Source organism: Argopecten irradians, unplaced genomic scaffold (genome assembly GCF_041381155.1).
Source record: "Argopecten irradians isolate NY unplaced genomic scaffold, Ai_NY scaffold_0022, whole genome shotgun sequence".
In the NCBI taxonomy this organism is placed as follows: domain Eukaryota; kingdom Metazoa; phylum Mollusca; class Bivalvia; order Pectinida; family Pectinidae; genus Argopecten; species Argopecten irradians.
The window spans coordinates 38,754-60,430 of NW_027187489.1; the positions used below are offsets into that span (position 1 = coordinate 38,754).

The following is a 21,677-nucleotide window of genomic DNA, read 5'->3' on the forward strand; positions in this document are numbered from 1 at the left end:
GTTGCTATCACTGTCATAATATTCACATCTGCGCCATCCTCGATAATCCATGGGTTACTATCACTGTCAGATTATCCACCCCCCTGGACCACCGTCGATATTTCTGGGGTTACTATCATTGTCGTTATATCCACCCATAGAGAAACTGAAAGCAGTTCGGGGAAAATAAGACTGATACATCACAGGTCTGCAGAGACTCGCTTTGATGAGTACAAAGAGCGACTGTTTTCGTAATTTTTATTTTTCCCTATATAGTCTATGTAATTTTACATTTTTCTTTGATTTTTCCTGATCTCATCTATTGGCAGATTTTAACCAATTTTGGCATACTTGTAGAAAATTATCTACACTTTCAGCTCATAATAGTTGTATGATTTTTCGATATTTTATTTTCAAAAATATAATTTTTTTTTGTGCACCACTTAAACTTTTGACGTCATTTTCTTCTTTATTTCTTACCAAAATGGCAACGATAAAGTTTTGCGTGGTTATGAAATACGGTTTTCTCAAAAAGTGCATAAAAGAAGATTATATGCCAAATATGATTAAAATCCGCGCCTAGATGAGATCAGGAAAAATCTAAGAAAAAGTGTAAAAATACATAGAATATATAGGGAAAAAATATAAATTACTAAGACTTTTTGCACACGGCTGTACATTAAAAGGCCAAACTACCTGCTCATCTGATGTTGCACACAATAAATTTCAGTTGTTCTATACTTAGACCAGGGATGGTAGTAACCCATGTAGTATCGAGGATTACTTCCCCACACTAACCATGCTATATGGTGGTTTGTAACTTATATATGGAATTCGTAGTTATAGGACTAAATATGTGTACAATCAAAGTATTGTTCAATAAAAACAGATACGTTACTTAATCTCATATTTTGAAAATTGCTTAAACTAATTATGCATCAACAATAATATAAACTGTGTCAATTACCAATATCTGTATTTACATGAATTACATAATTTTTTCATCTTACGAACACACAGACACAATATTATCATAGTTAAGCCATCAACAATGAGATAAATTAAAAAGGCTTACATTTCAAAATAAATCAATTACCGTTATTTCTATTTAGTTAAATTATACTATCTACATCCACTAACACAAAAATACACTATGTTGACCACGGCAAACAAATGTTAGTTAACATAATACATACAGTGTTATAATGTACATGTAATTAGTACGGTTTCTACATCAATATGCTAATTAAAGCAGTTAATCAAAGATGGCATTTAAACATGCATAATTTTGCACAAGAAAAATAAAAATAATGTTTCTAAAAGTATTTTGTGCCCCAACGTTTTTATATTTTTAAATACATTTTAGACGCAAGCAAAACTTTGAATTAAGCAAATCTGCCCAAATCCTATTTTTTCAAAATTACACCATGATGTAATGTTTACTAATTCATTGTTGTACTGGTATCCTCTTCAGTCAATAGCATTCTATAGTATGTCGAGGTGTCCATTGGCTTATCGATATCTGCAAACATAAAATAATCAATCAAGGTGGTAGTTCCACCATACCCAAACAGTTTTCAGATACATGTAGGTATTAACATAAATCATACTAATGTAATGCTGAAAACCAATCTGTTGTCTTTTGATATCTTGTTTGACATTACCTATACTTGCGCAAAAGCATTAAACAGATGGTATTCAAAATGGTTTCTATTTCTTCATTGTTTCTCATAAGAACATAAACAACGTTTATGTGATGTACCATGGAAATAAAACACACAAAAAATATCATACATAATAAGTAGATGATGAAACGGCGCCCTTCTAAAGTCTTCCAAATGTAATGTAAACCGTATTACATCAATCGGTAATAAAAAATAAATATGAACTATATCTAGATCTGTCATTAGAGTCATACGCTTGAACGGTTGAGAAAAAGCCATTCTTACGTTTTTTACTACTTTTATGTACAAGTTGTAATTAAATGTTCAATTGTGTGTAAGAAGAACATATACTATTATTATAAATGTAATGTAAATTAATATGAAGAGCAAATTAAATTAAATTGACAATTTAATGGTTTACTTAATATATTAATCATCTAAATAATCATTTTAAGAACCAAAAAGCTAAATCTGACAAAGGTATTTTAAGATACAGAAAGAAGTTTATAAAATATAAAACCCTACCCGTCCGAGGTCACCATACTTCTCATAATCTGGGGACGCTTGATCGCGTACTGTAATGAACCACAAATACGACTACATCAACTGTTAAATAGATATCTATAAGCCTTCAATGGAGCATCAGAGAGAAAAGGTTATCGCAAAATATATGTCATACTGAAATAAAGCCATGTCTTTTTACTCATAAATACAACAGTAATACGAACGATTACACCAACTGTTACAGAAATACCCATTAGCCTTAAAACTAGCATCAAATACGAAGTATCAAATACAAAGACATATGCAATAAGACACAGTGAATATATAATTGGTATATTATCGATGCTTCATTATGCTGCTAAATATTTGTCTACATTCATCGTCCCATATTACTGTTCGTATCGTATTAATTCGTTGTTCGGGTCGTGTGTCTTGATAAAGGGGCAGATCGCCTCGGAAATTTGACACTTTATTTTGTCCGCACGGTTGGAATCACTTCTTTGTTCCCATATTTACCATTTGAAGTAATTCGTATCCCATAGACTTACGTTTGATGGGATCCCGTGTCATCTGGAAAATCCTGTTGATATTACTTCTTTGACCTTTTATCAATACAATAATAAAGGTCAAAGAAGTAATATCAACAGGATTTTCCAGATGACACGGGAATCCATCAAACTTAAGTCTGTCGAATACGGTTTTTTTCAAATGGTAAATATGGGAACAAAGAAGTAATTCCAACCATGTGGACAATTTTTTTTTTTTTTTTTCCGAGGCGATTTGCCCCTTTAACACACGAAGAGTTAAATGCGCTCCATTGGGCTATTAAACATTTGTCAACTTCCCTTTATCCCATATTACTGCTTGTATCATATTATGTAATCGTGTTCGTTTTGTGTGTCTTGATAAAGGGGCAGATCTCCTCAAAAATTTGACAAGTTACTTTTGTCCACACGGTTGGAATTAAGTGCACTTCTTTGTCCCATATTGTATCAATAGAAAGACAATTTGCAACAGTAATTTGTTTTCCATTGATGATAACAATCATTTAAATCTAGGGTAAATTACATTAGAGATGAATGGGCTGTAAGGTATGTACGGCCCTGGGGCTGATCTTAATAATAATTTACCGGGTTTTCCCTATCGGTCATGTCGTGGAAGGGTTGGTGGTCCCTATCGGCCATGTCCTGGAAGGGGCGTTGTTGCCTATCAACATTGTTGTGAATGGGGCGTTGGTCCCTATCGGCCATGCCGTGGAACGGTCGTTGGTCTCTATCGGCCATGTCCTTGTAGGGGTGTTGTTGCCTATCAGCCTTGTTCTGAAAGAATCGTTGGTCTCTATCGCCACGCTCGACGCGCACATCTCGCGTCGTGGAAGGGTCGTTGGGTTCTTATCAGGGATTGTCGTGGTGCATGAACAGTTGTTCCTTCTCTGGTCTTCTAGATAATAGGATGGAGGTTGTGTGTGTGTCAGATCATCAATCAACTTAGGACGCCGTGTGATAGTTCCTCTTGTATGGCATCGATTTATGTTTGTCGGGCTGAGTACACATACGCCTGTTAGTGATTGGTATAGACTTGTAACACTTTATAAAACAATGGTAACTCAAAATTGAACATTATGTTAAAGATGGAAAATGCAGTGCTGGACATTTTTTATTTGGATCAGACTCCAAAGTGTATTTACACTCCTTCAAAACCGCCTCCGACATAAGTATGATACACAATCCAACGACTCCATCCCCAATTTCTAAGCATGTTTACCACTGCTCGCAGAGAGCTAGGCGACGATATGATGAGTATATGTTAAGAACTGTATAAATGACTATATTCAAACTACCACATGTATATTTTTTTTCTTCAAAGTTTTGCAGTGGATGTGTTTAGCCTTAATCATACAAAAACGATTTTGTTAAAGTTACTCATGACATTTCTAAATATTCCAATTGCCTTTAGATCTGCGCTCAATGGTGGTTAGGGATTTTGTACAAAACCTTCCTCCCGTTTCTATCTGCTAATGTGTTGATTTAACTTCCTTTTGGAGATCACTTAATTAAAAAATGATATTGACTTTTAACCTATATTTCATGGTCAGCTGAGGGTCATGTAGTACATAATGGTGTCATCAGTTATGAGTAGACAAAACTGAAAGATCCCACTTTCTGGAACCATTGGTTAACTCCAGTATGTAAGGTTCATCATCTAGTCTTGGACAGACTTTAACTAGCTACACTAACCTTTACCTCCTTTTCTCTTGTGTTGAGTGTCCTGTTTATACGTTTTCCTTTGTGAGTAAAAATACTCACCTTAAATTAAACCTATTTTTGTAGTCGTTGGGTTAGGTATTACTGACCTTTGTCCCACTTTCAGGGTCGTTAAGTACTCTGTAGTACCTCCCCTCATTGTAAGCGAGCTCCTCCTCGTACACATTCTCCTTGACGGGTCGATCTCCTGGATACGGTTCATAGTGGTTTGAACGGTCTCCCGGATACGGTTCATAGTGGTTTGAAACGGTCACTACTCTCGGACTGGTACGCCGGGTTGGCCCTTCCTACACCACCCATAGGAACGTTCTCGATCCTGGAGTTATCTCTCTGTAATTCCTTAGGATCCGATTGGTTCTCGCTATCAAATCAAAAAGATAACGTATAAATCAAGAAAACACACTTCTTAAATAAAATAATAAATGTTAGATATAAAGTATAATCTAATGATCGGTTTATTTAACTTTAAGTGGGGTGAAGTTAAATGTTTATTTAATGTAAGATGGAAGGATGTTAAATAATATAGTAGGTATTAAACAAAAACTTTTTGTTACATATTAGATATATCGATGACTATCGAATATTATCGCCAAAGGTTACACAATAGTGATGATGAAGCATAGATGATTAACATGTTTATCTCCCTTCGTCCTCATATTGTTTGGTGGATATGGAATTTATTTCACACGAGCGAGCACATTTAAATCATTAACAAGAAGGCTAAGACAAGATAACGTTATTTGCCGACATATGCAAATCAGATGTAATGATATTATTATAATCAAATAGGCACTCATCATTCCTAATTGCACATAAAGAATGTATTAATAAAATATCTGTTTAATTATGAACATGTATTCCAATCATTCCTACTTATCGAACATATTTTTGGTCTAGGTTTCTATAGGTACTTTTAAATTAAAAATAAACTAATCGTTGTCGAACTATATTTGGATATGTTCATGTCAAAGTGACATCTACTTCCCGCCAACTAATCACTAAAAAAACTGTAGGTATGTTAAAGCCTAGCCTAGGCGTTTTAAATTTTACTGAAATCACCCCAGGGGGGCCTCACACGGCAAAAATACCACTAAACAAAAGACATTTTTTTAATTTGTAGTTAAGAGTGTATGCCACGAATATGGAAACATGAAGGATTCCAACGTCATTATACATCCGGTTTTTTGCAGCAGTTTGCTCTGCAGGTAGCGATAGAAATACATTAATATGACATCATTCAATAATTGATAACGTAAAGAATTTGTGACATGCCAATGAGAAGTCCGGGTCAAAGTGTAAACCCTTGGCCAATCAAAAGACCGGAAGGTGTTATTCCACTAGTGGAATATCATTATATTTAACAAAAATCAAGCACATTTATACAACGGTGTGAGGTTGGGATAACACGACGTTCTGTGGTAGAAAAAGCATACTTACTCCGATCGTTTTTTTAATCCGTTTATTTTCTCCATCGAGCGACGAGATATATTGTAAGTAGTAGAATAACTGCAATGAGAACACCTGCGCACGAGCCTATTATAGCAGTATTCCTTCCACTGAAGAAAACTAACACTTTATCCTGACACGTGTCGCCTTTATAAACGTAATATGAGTCTTCATGGCATCTACAACAAAGTAATTACATGATTTACATTAATATATAATTGTATATACATGTAACAACCGAACAAACATTGATTAAAAATACATGTCCCTACTAGAGTCTATTACTTTCAAAACTTCAACATTAGAGAATGAAGGCAAAACAAACATTTTTTCCCCGAATATTCGCTGTTCCATCTTTTTCTATATGTAGGTATGTATTTTAAATCAACTCATCACTTTTGTTTCTTTTATTTTTTCACTCTTTGATTTATACGGCAGTCTGGATGATATTGACTAAAAATATTTTATCAGTAACGTTTTTTTATTTGTCGGCGCGAGCGCATCGGAGGACCTTTTTTGGAAATGTAATTAAAGTTATATTTTTACTACACTGAATGAAATGAGCTATAGTAAACTTAGTGTCTCTCTGTTAATATGATTATCATCTCTTCTTCTTTTCTTTTGTTATTTCAAAATCATCAAATATCTAAGAAAGGTAACTCAATAGAAATTAATAATGTCTAAACACTTGTAATTACAAATATAGTTGTAACTCCACAAATCAAATTTATGTCTATTTTTGTGAAATTGGTTCATAATTCCCATTAGTGGATGGCTAATTGTGTTATACACATTTGGACTTTATAGCCTGTATCTGTTGAGGCGAATAGGACCAATATCACAAAATATACATACTATCATGTAAAGTTAGAATCATATGATACTATTGGTTATTATAAAAAAAAATAAAAATTAACTGTTAATTTATAGATTTACAATACACATGATAAAAAATTATGTCGTTCCTCATCTAGGAGTTACCTCCCCTTATTTTCATAAACCTCACCATGTACATATGTTCTACATAATTGTTTGTTTGTATCACCAATATCAGGATAAGACTAAGATAGGCTATGCCTGATGTCTAATACAGTTTACAATTGACCCTAACATATGTTGTCAATAAAATATTTGGAAATTGAAATTGAAATTGAGCCATAGTAAAAGTTGATCCTCCGATACGCTCTATGTAAAAGTGGATTTTATTGCGGGGAAAATCACCACCAAATGTAGTAAATTGCGCAATGACGCACCTTTATGGCCATTTAGTAAATTATATATACTATTATTATAATTATCTGCTGCAATAAAAAACTAAGATCATTTATACATCAAACGTGAATGATGTGTATTCAAAAACTTCATATTTTGAAATTTATTTTTGAGTTTGAAAATGGTCACCTACATGGAAACGGGCCGATATGCGCCATACCTCTTTGGATTTGCTAATATGCAATGTCATTGGAACGTTACTTCTAGTAGAATATTGTCAGATCCTCTTTGAAATCCTTATTACCTGCATTCAGTTTTCCCACGTTCGTTCACACTGCAGTCGCCATGTTTTGAACATTTATTATATCGAGGAACTTTGCATTTATGGCTGCAAGTAAATTTCTCATTTTCCTCCATGCATGCTGTATGCTCTGACGAGCAAGTGCATTCTTTCAAAAAGAATGATCTTACGTCTGAAATTCAGAAAAAGTGTGTAAAATGTTAGCGTAAAAACAAACACTAATTATAACAAAATTTGTATGCTTTCTAAAACAAATGATGTGATGCGTATGACACTTGCATTTATAAGATATTATATTAATATGTCGCGGTAAGGAGTTATTTATGATTTGCGGTTATATTAGTAATGATTTGTTTATCTAAATTAATTTCTAATATAAAGATTTAACAGAGAAAGCACAATGGCGATATTGTACTAAACGAGTAATAATAAACCAGTTAGTTTAATTAACATTTAGGTTTAATCACTGTGAAAAAATAAACATGATATAAAGCAAAACATCTGAATCCCAAGAATAAAAAACAAACAAACAAACGATCTACTTACACTGTTGCATTGCCTTGTTTGTTTTGCTTAACTGGATATCCAAAGATTTAGTTCCAACTTTTTTACGGCAAACTCTGTTAAGTTTACTCCAAGTAGACTTTTGTATTGATCACTGATGCTGTTTGTCGTTAGGTTCATTGTTACATTGTAGTCGTCATATTATAGAACCGGCCCTTAAAATAGAAAAAAAAACAAAGACGGTAACTAATAATCATAATTTCATCAACTGCATGACACTGAGCACATAAACATGTATTTGGTGCATCTGTTTGGCTATTCTGGTACACTTTGGTATGTTTTTGTTAGTTATATATCGTCCTTTTAACAGCTAGGATCATCAAAGTTATACGTACTGTAACTGGGCGATAATTTCGACATGCTATTTTTCCATCATTAATTTATCAAAAACCATAAGGTGTGATGAATTAAGCCGTAAAAATCATTCAAATAGCTTCAGATGCCTTGTAAACGCTAGTTACAACACCGAAATTATGTACTGTAAAATTGTTGTTCTTTATGCCTTATGTATGTTTAGATGGAAACCTGCATGCAGAAAGCATTTAACAATATAAATTAACAATTATTAATAATACTTTTAAAAATATGGCTTCATAGTCTGACCGTAATTACTCATTTCGTTTCACTATTGATTTACATATATAATGATTTTTGTATATGTGTATCTCTTTTTTTTCATTTCCCTGTACTCTCAACTTTTGAGGAATAAAGAATGATGATGATGATGATGAAGTACTGTAATTTCCTAAATGTCACTTTTGGTGATGATTAACATATTAAAACCTAGTCTTATTTAGTAAGTATGAAGAATACGGCACATATAACTTTAAAGGACGTGTGAGGTTCAGATTCTGTAATTATCACAAGATATACACATACTGCATGTTCCATCTAAATATGTTTTATTTTTTAACATTTACACATTGTCATACCATCACACATAATGATTAAATAAGGGTAGACATATAATCACCTCTATTATATAAGCATTGATGTCACTATTTTTAAGAAAATTTGTATGCAAACTGCGTGAATCACATCCCGATGAAGTTAAAGATGCTCCACCGCTGACAAATGGTATTTTTTCGCTATCAAAAACAGGAGCAGACGATTTTGTATTTTTCTTCAGTTGCAAAAGTTACTTACTTTACACCATTACCACCATTGAAAAGTTTGAGCTTCTAATTTTACTTTAAGTTAAAAATATGAAAAATAATTAATTGCATCCCGAAAAAATTCCGTGTCACTATATCCTATATGGAATGAAGTACTAAATTGCGCATGCACCAATAGCGAAATAAATTATTTTGTTATTTTTTGTGTTAATTAGACATATATATACACGTATTAAACACCAATTATTGTTCAAACGATGAAGATCATTTATGCTCTGTCGGCGGTGGAGCATCTTTAAGAAATAAGTTACATGAAAGCTTGTAATTAATTTTTCAGACTACTTGATAACATAAAATACTTTTCAACGTATGGTTCCATTGACTTAAGCATTGAACGTCCTCTCAGTTGGCATTCATAGCCAATATTAATGCAAAACTGGACAGAGGCAAATTCCATGAAGCGCGCCAATATGAATGCCAACTGAAAGACGTTCAATGCTTATATTTACATTGGTTAAAATTTTATGATAAAAAATCCCAAGAATTTTGCATTTATAAATAAGGAAATAAGCATTCGTTATCGTCATAGATGGAACAGCCATTTGAACAGCCGTCTTCCGAGATTACTGACACGACATTTGTGACTTCACAATGATAATGACGTCATAATAAGCGCTTGAAGTTCATTGTCTATATGACTGCCATAGTGGGACTGCAGTGAAAATGTAAATATTTTCCAATGTATTCTTTTTTCGTAATCAATACGCAACATCGACGTCTCGATTGTGACGTCATGATAACGTCGGGTTTTCACGCCATTCTCAGATTTTATTCTTTATAGTGTATGAAGAAAAAGCATCTGCCAATCAGAAAGTCTGACTTATTATGAAAACAAATAATGATAATTATATACGTTTGAAGCTTAGAATAATGTCTATGTAAAAATCCATCGTGTTTATATAATCTATCTGAGAAGCATATCCACATTCGATCCGAAATCTCTTTTACAAACGTATAATAATTTTGTAAATGTTTGAATATTACAATTTGACCGATTATACGAAAAGCTGTACTTCGTATAGATTAATGTAAGAAAGACGTATTATCTATCTAAAGCTCCCTATAGAATACAGAATGCACATTTTTGTACTTCATTATAGAATGACGCGTTTCCTAAAACGTTCACGCACGTAATGTTCAAACCTTTAATAATGAAAAAGCAATACACATGAACTAGACTAAAATGTCCATCAAGGGATTATACTATTTAAAAAAAATGCCTTTTAAAGAAATAAATTTGTTTATATGTCTTAGCATGACAATCATTTCATTATTATTTTGAGTTTCACAACAATGTGCCCATGGTGTGAAATCCAGTATGTTCCGATCGAGCTGGGTTGCATAATGGCATGACGACACTCACAATTATCATTTCTAAATGCAGGTAACTTTAAATCGAAAAATTACTGTGCTAAGAACGCTTAAATCATCAAAATACATTTTAAAACTCATCTAAGTCATTCCAAAAGGTTTTTTTCTCGGGAGAGACCCGCGGACCCCCCAAACAACGGAAACTCGCGCCTTCGGCGCTCGCAATTAAAAAAATACATCGTGAAACTCATCTCAGCCATTCTAAATCGTAAAATTTTCCCGGGGAAAAACCAGGACCCCAAAAACAACAAATTATCACGCCTTCGGTGCTCGAATATTCATCAAAATACATGGTAAAACTCATCTCAGCCATTATAGATGGTAAAAATATTCCCGGGGGAGAATCCAGGACCCCCCAAACAACAAAATTTCACGCCTTCGGTGCTCGCAAAATCAACAAAAAGCATCGTAAAACTCATCTCAACCATTCTAAATCGTAATTTTTTTCCTGAGGGAGAACCAGGACCCCCAAACACCAAAATATCGCGCCTTCGGCGCTCGCAAATTCAACAACATGCATCGTAAAACTCAATTCTGGCATTTCCCGGGGGTGACTCCCGGACCCCTCAAACATCAAAACATCGCGCCTTCGGCGCTCGCAAAATCATCAAATACAAAATGCATCGTAAAACGTGAAACTCATCTCAGTAACTCTAAATCGTGATTTTTTTTTCCCGAGGGAGACCCCGGACCCAAAAACACTAAAATCTCGTGCCTTCGGCTATCGCAAATTCAACAAAACGCATCGTGAATATCATCTGTGGCATTCTAAATTGTACAATGTTTTCCGCGGGGAGACCCCCGAACCCACAAACACCGAAATCTCGCGTTCGGCGCTCGCAAAATCAACAAAATACATCGTTAAACTCAGTCATTCTAAATCGTAATATTTTTCCAGGGATACCCCGGACTCCTAAACTCGCATTTGCGTTTTCAATAATTTCATGTTAGCTACATCACTGTCTATAGATGTGTACAAGGATTATATGTATGATATATGAAAAAACTATATCAAATGCATATATATATATATATATATATCTCCTGTGGTTGCAGTGCGCGCGAGGGGGTGGGGGGTACGAAATACTGAGGACCACTGCACCCCAATTACGTTTCACCTTCCTACGCCACTGGAATATCACGATGACATGACGAGGTCTGGGTCCAAACTAATTTAAAATGGTCACCAATCCAAACGCAGACCGCTCCCGAAGTCGCTTACCGATGAGAATGCAAGTTAACATGAATGAAAATTTAAAAAGATCGTTTTTGACAAACACACACACACACACACACTAGTTATTAAAGTATCGTATCCAAGGAATGTAGCCTCTGACATACATACCCCGATATCGCAGGTAATATAATGATCAAGCACTCACGTGACAAGATATATCATTGAAGTAGTAAGATTGTCAGCTATATCTCAAAATATGTCCAGTACGAGCTTATAAAACACGTCAATATACACTAGCCTTTTCACGTTCATGTACACGTGTGCGTCCTTAGTAGTTTATATATGGGACTCGTTTGGGACAGGTGGTCACGTGCATGTGGCCAGTCGAGTAATATACGTGGAGATATGTCGACGGATTATTATTTGGATTTCTATTCATTTGTGAGAAACATGTAAATGCTTCGATAACCTACATATTTTCTCCCTAAAACAAACCCCAACAGCTTTGCAAGTAATTGCTTTGTTACGTGTTAGAAGGTGATACACAGTGGACAACATGCTATATATATATAGGTGTAAGTGTACATTTGTCTACAGAACGCACATGTGTCGATTCACAGGCTTTATCGATGAGTGAGCCGGAATACTGGAAGTCTTCAAGGCTATTATTTCGTTGTCAATGAAAACATAAATAAATAACTGTTATCTACATTAAATTTCTAGATAAGGATAATTTTGACACTTACCTGAACCCTGTAACTGTCAAGAGACCAAACCCGGTGTGTCATTGTATCTCGCCCTAAGCTACAGAATAGAGAAAAGACAATGCACGGCCCAAATACTATGACCAGCATAAACATATGTACAACTGTCAGTTATTAAAATGTTTCTTTACAGGCAAATATCTAATTCAAATTACTTTATTTTTTTATTTGAAACAATTATAATAAATATTGTGTACTGACTGCGTCAAAGAAAGTTGTCCGAAACACTTACATTTGATTGAAATACGTTAGTATAGTGTTTGTAGATGTCAGAGTTACTCTTTTTCAGATCTTCAGTAAATGTTCCTTCCACAAAGATTGACATTGGCACTGATAGTCTTGAAGACGCTGAAATTAAAGCTAAATGCAACATATATTGTACCAATACTCCTACCTAAGATAAATTTCAAAGTATCGCAATATTCTTAAACAACACACTGAAAGTAGTTCTGTTTTGAATGAAAGTTCTGCTCTAGGGAGACGGAGACAAAATTTATACCAACTCAGTTCCCCTCCCCCAGAGGATATTTCTGACCTACTTTGGTTATAATCCATGCATGACTCTATGACTAGTAACGATTTAACGGATTTTACCTCTATTTCGTCTATTGGGCCTATATCCTCCTGCCCACGGGGGGTCAGAGCCAAATTTAATGCTATTAACTCTATTTCCCTTTCGTGGGGATGTTTTTCTACCCAAAGGTGGTGTTGCAAAATCTGCCCACGGTCCGATTTTTATTAACGGCCTAAAATAATGTTTTCTAACAATACTCTAGGGTGTGTCAAGGGAACCCTTTTGAACATATATTTTGCTTTTGAATTACTTTGGTAATGAAAGATACTTTCTTTATTGTATACCCATTTATAATGATATTTACTAATTATTTTTAATATAAATTGATTTTTTAAGCACAAAATATCAAATATTTGACAGATTAAAATTTAAAGGTTTGCACCAAATATTTGGCATGTTATTGATTTTGTCCACTCTAGATCTTTTAAATAATTTTAAAAGCATATTATAGGTATAATCATATAATAGATACTTAAAAAATGAAATCCGGGGAAAACAGCATTTCAAAGGGTGAAATATCGCCAGATATGTTTTTCTTTATATCTAATTTGCCTTGGTGACTGTTAATTCAGGTTATTCTTCCCTCTAAGATAGATAAAATCATTTGAAATTGAGCTTAACAGAATTACATTTGATTTTCAATTAAAAGGTGTTTAAACTAAAATGAATGCCAACACCACAAAGACTACAATCTTAATTTTGACCACTCAAGGTCCTTAATTTTGTTAGCATGACAACAAAGTATTTCAAAACTGTTACTATCGAATTCGGCATACCTCATAACCCATATGTACCAATTTTCACTTATGTCTAAAATATCTAAATTTCAACCAATCATTTTGTTAACATGGCAACCATTATTTTCGAAACTGTTACCATTATATTGAGTATCCAAAAGTATACTTTACTTTTCACTATGAAATCTCAAACTTGAAATGTTTAGCTAGTTATATTAATAAAACAGAGTTATGTTGCTACCTGCACTCGCTATAAATAAATCACCCATAAACTGTTTTCCCGGATTTCAATTTTGAAACTAATTACCACATAGATAGAAATTGTCCTCAGAATATCTTTAATGTAGGGTAAAATTGTGGACACCTCCTTTAATAGGGTTAAATGAGATGACAAAGAGCAAAATTTCGTTTACATTTTTTCCAAAAGTTTTAATTTTTGTTAATACAATTATCTAGAACAAACATTTTCCGTTCAAATCTGAAAAAAATGACTCAGATATAAAGCATACGATCTACTCAACTGATTTTATGAATGAAAAATGTAGAATATTTAACAAATGATGACCTATTTTGACATATTTGTGAAGGTAGTTTTATGAAAAATATACACGAAGATTTCAGGCCTTTTGGGCCTTTTAAAAATCACAAAATGAAAAAGTAGTCTTATTTTAAAGGGAAAACTAGAGGTACTTTCGATATTCAAGGTTTCAAGAAAATTGGGCCGAGGGCAGTTTCTATGGGATTTTTAACGTTAACTTGAACACCACCTTTAGTTACAATCCATGCAGAACTCTATGACTAGTAACGATTTAAAGGATTTACCTCTATCTCCCCTATGGACCCCCGTCCCTCCTGCCCCCATGGGATCAGAGCCAAAATTTATACAAACTCTGTTCCCCTTGCCTTCAGAAAGTTTTTGGCCAAATTTGGTAACAATCCATGTAGCGATTTAAATGAAATGTTGACGGACGGACGACGGACGACTGACGCTGCGCATAAGCTACCGGCTCTTCGGGCAAGGTGAACAAAAAATACAATCCTATGAAGGTTTTAATTAATGTTATGACGACAATGATTTCAAAATGGCTCCTTTATTACTATGGTATTCACCTGTATATAACATTTCTCTTTTAAATTATAGGCTATGTCTTCTTTTTGTATTGTATTTTATTTCCAGGTACAAATCATAGCTATATTAAACATCTACAAGTCATCGCCGATGCCCTTGTGGAACCAACTAAACGGACAGACATATGGACACGAGGATTGCTACCGTATCTCCCATCGATTCAAATTCTTCTAAGAGTTCTTATTTTAAACATTTTGAAGGTATGGTGCAATATTACGTCCAAGTGCAAAATGAAGAACAAATACAAATGTTACACACCAATTAGAAAACAAAACATAAAACACTCACACCATTGAGGCGTTGGTAACGAGTACTTCTGTTCTGTTTTAGCTACGTATTTTCGGCAGACGTTGTCAACAATATGATGTGGTATTCTGTGTTATATGACCAGTTTGATTCGAGTTCCTCCACCCTCTGTGATGAGATACGGGGTATGTTTTTCTGTTATGGATACTAGATTTTGGCGATGTTGCAGTAGATTCTGGCGATGTTGTATTTAATTCTGGCGATGTTGTATTGAATTCTGGCGATGTTGTAGTAGATTCTGGTGATGTTGTATTAAATTCTGGCGATGTTGTATTAAATTCAGGCGATGTTGTAGTAGATTCTGGCGATGCTGTATTAAATTCTGGCGATGTTGTATTAAATTCCGGCGATGTTGTATTAAATTCCGGCGATGTTGTATTAAATTCCGGCGATGTTGTATTAATTTCTGGCGATGTTGTATTAAATTCCGGCGATGTTGTATTAAATTCTGGCGATGTTTTTTATTAAATTCCGGTGATGTTGTATTAAATTCTGGCGATGTTGTAGTAGATTCTGGCGATGTTGTATTAAATTCTGTCGATGTTGTAGTAGATTCTGGCGATGTTGTATTAAATTCTGGCGATGTTTTATTAAATTCCGGTGATGTTGTATTAAATTCTGGCGATGTTGTATTAGATTCTGGCGATGTTGTAGTAGTTTTTGTCGATTTTGTAGTAGGTTCTGTCGATATTTTAGTGATGATATTTGTCGTTGTTCCTACGACTTTAGTCGTCGCTATACCTGTGCCTTTAGTCGTCGCTGTAACTACGCCTTTAGTCGTCGCTGTACCTACGCCTTTAGTCGTCGCTGTAACCTACGCCTTTAGTCGTCGCTGTACCTACGCCTTTAGTCGTCGCTGTACCTACGCCTTTAGTCGTCGCTGTACCTACGCCTTTAGTCGTCGCTGTACCTACGCCTTTAGTCGTCGCTGTACTTGCGTTGTTAGTTGCTATTATCTGGGTTAATGTAGTCAACAACATACTGCTTGTTGTTGATCGTTTTGATGAACTCATCCATTCATCACATTTGCAATCTTTCTCTGCAAGCATACATATCATGTCCTTATTTATAATATTTTTATTTATGTTCAATTATATATTGAATGAAAGTTTCTATTAGGTGATTAAGTTGTTAAAGGCTGGTTCCAAATTAGAAAAGTACATCACATTTATGTTCATTTGCGAAATGACGGATCTTAGTTGATGGTTGTTCAGTATGATTTTCGTTGCCGCTCTAAAATCATAAAAGCAATAGTTACTTAATTCGTTGAAATCGCTGAACAAAGATCACCGATACAAAGTCATGATGGTAATATTTGTGTGTTAGAACCAAATTTACTTAATATGAATATACGTTTAAAAGAAATCGATTTCTTAGTATAATTGATATTATAAGACCGATAGTAAAACGTCAGACTGGCAATGGAATTGAATCACGTGGCAAAATAAGATAACTTTTGACATAAACTTTTGACATTTATTATAGTTGTTGTTTCGTACCTGTCGTTGTCATTTCTGTCACAGCTGCAGTGATAATTGGCAAAATGCCTACAACATTAAACAAAATAGCATATGCGCCTGATAAATGGAACCATTGTATATCCAATAATGACTGATGGTTGATACCGTATGGTATTTAATTGCGAATGTATCAAAATACTGTAGTCGGTTCCCAAAAACAATTAATTTAAAAGTTGAAAAACACAAGTGATCAAAAAGTATTACAGTAATCTAAACTAGGAATCAAAACGATATATTCAACCAATATGATGTAGGGACTAATCTTAATTTGTAATAAACAGATATATACATATGACATTATATAAATACTAGCTGCTTTAGAGGCGCTGTCACCCTCTCAAGTCGGTAGTATATATATTCGGTATCACATGTATAGCGCTAGTGAATATCCTGTATTTTAATAGGTCGAGATCGACAATTTTTTCGTACACATTATCACCGAACAGTTCAAAGATAACCAACAGCGTCTTGACGTTAAACGAAAAGGGATTTAAGGCAAACTTTTGACTTAATTTGGAAAGCAAAACTATTAATACGTGATATCAAACAAGATTTCGATGAAAAATTATGTGACATTTTGCGATGTCAAAATACGACAAACGTGTCAACTGTTACCCGTTGTCACAATGCTAACTGCCGTTTGACAGTGTGAAATACCTTATATCTCTTGCCCTATCAGGATATTTAGCATAATTTTTACTTGCGAAAGAGTATTGCATATAAATACAATAGCATTAATAACTAATTAGTGCAATTTTGGTTGTGATTTGAAATGGGTATGAAATATGATATCAGGATAAAAATGAGCCGCACTTAAAACACATGTCAAATGAAAATTATGGATAAAAACATATTTAAACTGAGACATCAAAAATTGACAACAAACCAAAACTTGTTTATGATACAATTTAAGTAAACAAAAAGGTTATGCCTCGACTATACATATATTTACATCGAGTTATTATATTTCTTATAATTTAGTAATTTGTTTAAAAACCATTATTTTCAATATACCCTTTTGGATTATGAAGTTAATAGTGTCTATGAACAAGAATGTCCGTCCATTTTTTGTCTATGACTTTATAACCTCAGAAGATATTGAGAATAATGCTGATAATTTAATTAAGATAACTCAACCATGTACTAATTCGGCATAAGTTTCCGTAATTTACTTACTTATACAATAAAACAAATTGAGTTGTGGCGCATTGATGTCTTATTCATAATTCAGTTTGGCCAATGGCCAGGGACGAAAATATGCCAAAACATTATTATTACGTTTATGTCTTGGAAAATAAGGAAAATGAGTTAGCCCTTGTAAAAATACAACAGTTTGTATTTTGTTCTATCGTTAGAAGTTTTGGAAAAAAAATAAATAGGATTTATTTATCAAAATAAAGAATCAAAAGTATTGGTTTCCTACTTTTTGATTCTATGCATTTATTGAAGATTTATATTTCTACCGAATTGACTTAGAAAGTATCAAAATAAATACTCACATAAACTGAACAGCATAACTAACTGTTGTTCTGAAAAGAAAACAAATCTACTTAATCTTCTGAAATATAACGTCATGATTTTGTGCCAGTTTAAGGTTTTCAAATCTGTCTATAAAAGACCAAGAAAGTTTCTTTAGCAAAAACGGTCTACATAGGACAACTGTAATTGTCTTATTCAGATTTTAAGGCAAGTATAACTACAACAACGATAATGTCTTGAGTATTTCATCGTCAGAATGAGTTGTTCAAACTTAAACGCGTGGCAGCCTTTTTGTTACAAAGTCCTTTAGCTCTGGCTATCATGTTATTATTATATAATGGCCTCGTAATAAATGACGTTATCCTGGCACAGATAAATCAAGTACGGTCGCAAAAGGGTCAATCACCAAAAAACCTCTGATATAGTTATTTTCTTTGCTGATTATTACAAAATTTATATTATATACTAAGAATCCAGGTTGTGTGTGTGTGTTCTCATTTGCCTTGAGCATTTTTAAATAATTCAAGATCGCGTCCACTATATGGCCGCCAAATATTAAACAAATCTTCAATAGTTCATTCAGAAATCACATAAATAATAACATTGAAACTTGTATTTATCTTATTTTAAAGCGTTGTAGAATACAACTGGATAAAATAACGGAAGTAAAACATAGTATATTCATTCAACACAAAAACCAAGATGGCTAACAATTGCAAGATAGCGTCAAATATGAAAAAAAAACGATTAAAAAGATACAAATGACAAATCCGTGTAGTAATGAATGTCAAATACCAAGTATTGCAATGACGAATGTAACCAATATGTATATTAAAAAGTAATCTTTGATACTTGCTGAATTCAAGATTGCGGAGCAAAATGCCCCAAAAATCTAAGATAAATCATTTATCATAGTCTCGATACCAACAAGCGAGATTTTTCCCTACTGTATATTTATATATTGGTATGAATATAAATTATCATATATAAATATCCAGATTTTTCAAGCACTTCCAAGTGGGAGTCTTGTGTCTAAAAGTGGTTACCGGAATCATAACCATCTGTTATAGATTTATCTTTACAATCTATTACATATACGCAAAATACTTAACTTTTTACTTTTGTTCTATGTTATAACTCTATAATTAACATTTTCAACTTCGTCCCCGTCCTCAATGAAACTAGGTAAATCTTCCAGATCACCATTTTCATTTCACAACTGAATGTTGCATTGGTCACAGCGACTGTACCTCTGGACCGGTACATGTCGTGGCTCGTGAGATACATTTTGCAATTGTTTACATTTTTAACCTATGTTTTTTCGCCGCTTTAACGATTTGAATGAACTATTATCTGGAAGTGTGGCCCTTTTCGCTGTAGCATCTTTAGAGACAACAGAACCACTGAATTTTTATGACTTAAGTGATATTTGGTAATATTTTGGTAATATTGATCTTTCAACATGCTATTTCTACACGTTAATTTGAAAGAGAACGATTGGACCACTTTTAATTACATCCAAAGCCCCGCCGAAAATATAGCTCGAACAATTAGGCTACCTGAGGGGCAGCCACGTAGACGAGTTCCCTTCCTACGTCATCTGTAGTTGGCATGTCTAGAACAGCAAATTTGTTATGTAGATAATTTGTACATAAATAAAGATCATAAATCGTGAAACCGGTGCCATACATGTAAGCTCTAAGAAAACGATTGATTCCATAAATAAAACGCTAAATTACCCAAAACATGGATCTGATTTCAGTGACAATAATCCTAAACCGAAACGAATTCATGGCGCAGTGTCAAAAACCAACGGATTTCGAGGGTCGTTGGATCCCTCCCAACATTTAAAATAATATGTTTAATCTACATTTAATTTATAAAGAATTTTTTATCCTAAAACATAAAGTTGACAGAGAAGTTATCACATTTCAAGAATAAACACACAAGTCTTCCAGTGATCTGCGACTAAATCCCACATTTTGAACACGTTTTATTGAGCCCCTGAAGCATGGTTCTTGGACCGCATCGCATACCATAGACACAGGGGTTGGATTTCACAACAGGTTTAGTTAATAAACATTTAACTGCCAGCTACAAACAATTACCAGACGGAAATACAACATTCAGGTACATTCCATAACAATCGCAATTGATTTTTTAAAAGATTTAATTATGTTTAGATACCAACTATTCAGCATTTTCACCACAATCGTCATTTTCTTCAAAACCGGACCCCTGCTAAATCGAGCAACCGGATTACACGTTGACTGCACTGCTAGTACTGCGCAGTATTTTTTTATTTGAAGCTACATGATCATGTTTTTATGATACAATTTAAGCCATTAATTCCTGTACATAAAAACAATATTTCAAAATCGCCGTTTTTAATTGTAACAACGCGCAAAGAATGAAGTTATTTTCGGAACTACATTTTATGTTGCCTTGGTGACGAAAAGAACTGACTGGCGGCTGTTCCGTAGCTGTACATACATGTACGATAACTGATACAATGTTGCAAATTGTATAATAATCTTATACCGAATACATATAATTTGACTTTTTTCAAAAGCGGGATATTTAAATTGGTTAACGTAAATATAAGGATTGATTATCAATTTTGTTGCTTGCATTGACTGATGAAGAAAGTTAATCTCGTGCAAATGTTACATGAACTGCTTCGCAGTTCACTTCATTTGCACGAGATTAACTTTCTTCATCAGTCAATGCAAGCAACAAAATTGACAATCAATCCTTAAATGTAGAATATTCACTAAGGCTCTCATTATTCAAAATTTCAAGATGGCGGACACAAATACGGCCGCCAGTAGCTGTCATATTCGTTGAAAATGGTTGCTATATATTCGAAATGGTCATAGTTTCTTCAGAAATAACGATCTGGAATCAAAACTCGCTAGTTGGCGTCGAAACTATATTAAATGATTTATCATAGATTTTGACGCCATTTTGGTCCGCAATCTTGAATCAAGTAATTATTAAAGATGCTCTACCGCCGACAGAGGATAAATGATATCCATCATTTGCACAATAATTGGTGTTTAATCGTGTATATATATATGCCTAATTAACACAAAAAAAATAACATAAAATAATCTATTTCGCCTTTGGTGCATGCGCAATCATTACTTCATTCTATATAAGATATAGTGCAACGGAATTTTTTCGGGATGCAATTAATCATTTACATATTTTTAACGTGAAGTAAAATTAGAAGCTCAAACTTTTCAATTGTGGTAATGGTGTAAAATAAGTAACTTTTGTAACTGAAGACAAATACAAAATCGTCTGCTCCTGTTTTTGATAGTGAAAAAATACCATTTGTCAGCGGTGGAGTATCTTTAAAGATTAATTTTAAAATACTGTATACATATCGAAAATTTCTCCTCTTATATTCTTAAACATTTTATTTGCCAATTAACCTGCATAAACTAGTATTTTGTATTTTCTGTATATTTAAATTGACTTCTGATTTTACCAGTTGTATCCCAGG

The 21,677-nt window shown here is 33.8% G+C and overlaps 1 protein-coding gene and 1 long non-coding RNA gene across 3 annotated transcripts in view; both read right to left on the reverse strand.

Moving 5' to 3' along the window:
* Positions 1-1,318: 1,318 nt before the first annotated feature.
* On the reverse strand, positions 1,319-3,485 carry LOC138311436 (uncharacterized). The gene is made up of 3 exons (XR_011206660.1): positions 3,278-3,485; positions 2,169-2,218; positions 1,319-1,501 (listed from the first exon to the last, which is right to left on the reverse strand). It is a non-coding gene; the product is annotated as an uncharacterized lncRNA (long non-coding RNA).
* A 2,378-nt stretch (positions 3,486-5,863) lies between these two features.
* Positions 5,864-21,677, reverse strand: part of LOC138311432 (period circadian protein-like) — a 55,185-nt gene continuing 39,371 nt past the window's right edge. For both annotated transcript variants that reach the window (XM_069252791.1, XM_069252790.1), the window contains 8 exons: positions 18,187-18,216; positions 16,667-16,714; positions 15,150-16,206; positions 12,654-12,769; positions 12,404-12,461; positions 7,917-8,089; positions 7,374-7,542; positions 5,864-6,036 (listed from right to left, as the gene is read on the reverse strand). In XM_069252791.1, the coding sequence (XP_069108892.1) occupies positions 15,965-16,206; positions 16,667-16,714; positions 18,187-18,216 (320 nt within the window). In that variant the 3' untranslated portion in view covers positions 5,864-6,036; positions 7,374-7,542; positions 7,917-8,089; ... (1 more) ...; positions 12,654-12,769; positions 15,150-15,964. The remainder of the gene's footprint in view (positions 6,037-7,373; positions 7,543-7,916; positions 8,090-12,403; positions 12,462-12,653; positions 12,770-15,149; positions 16,207-16,666; positions 16,715-18,186; positions 18,217-21,677) is intronic.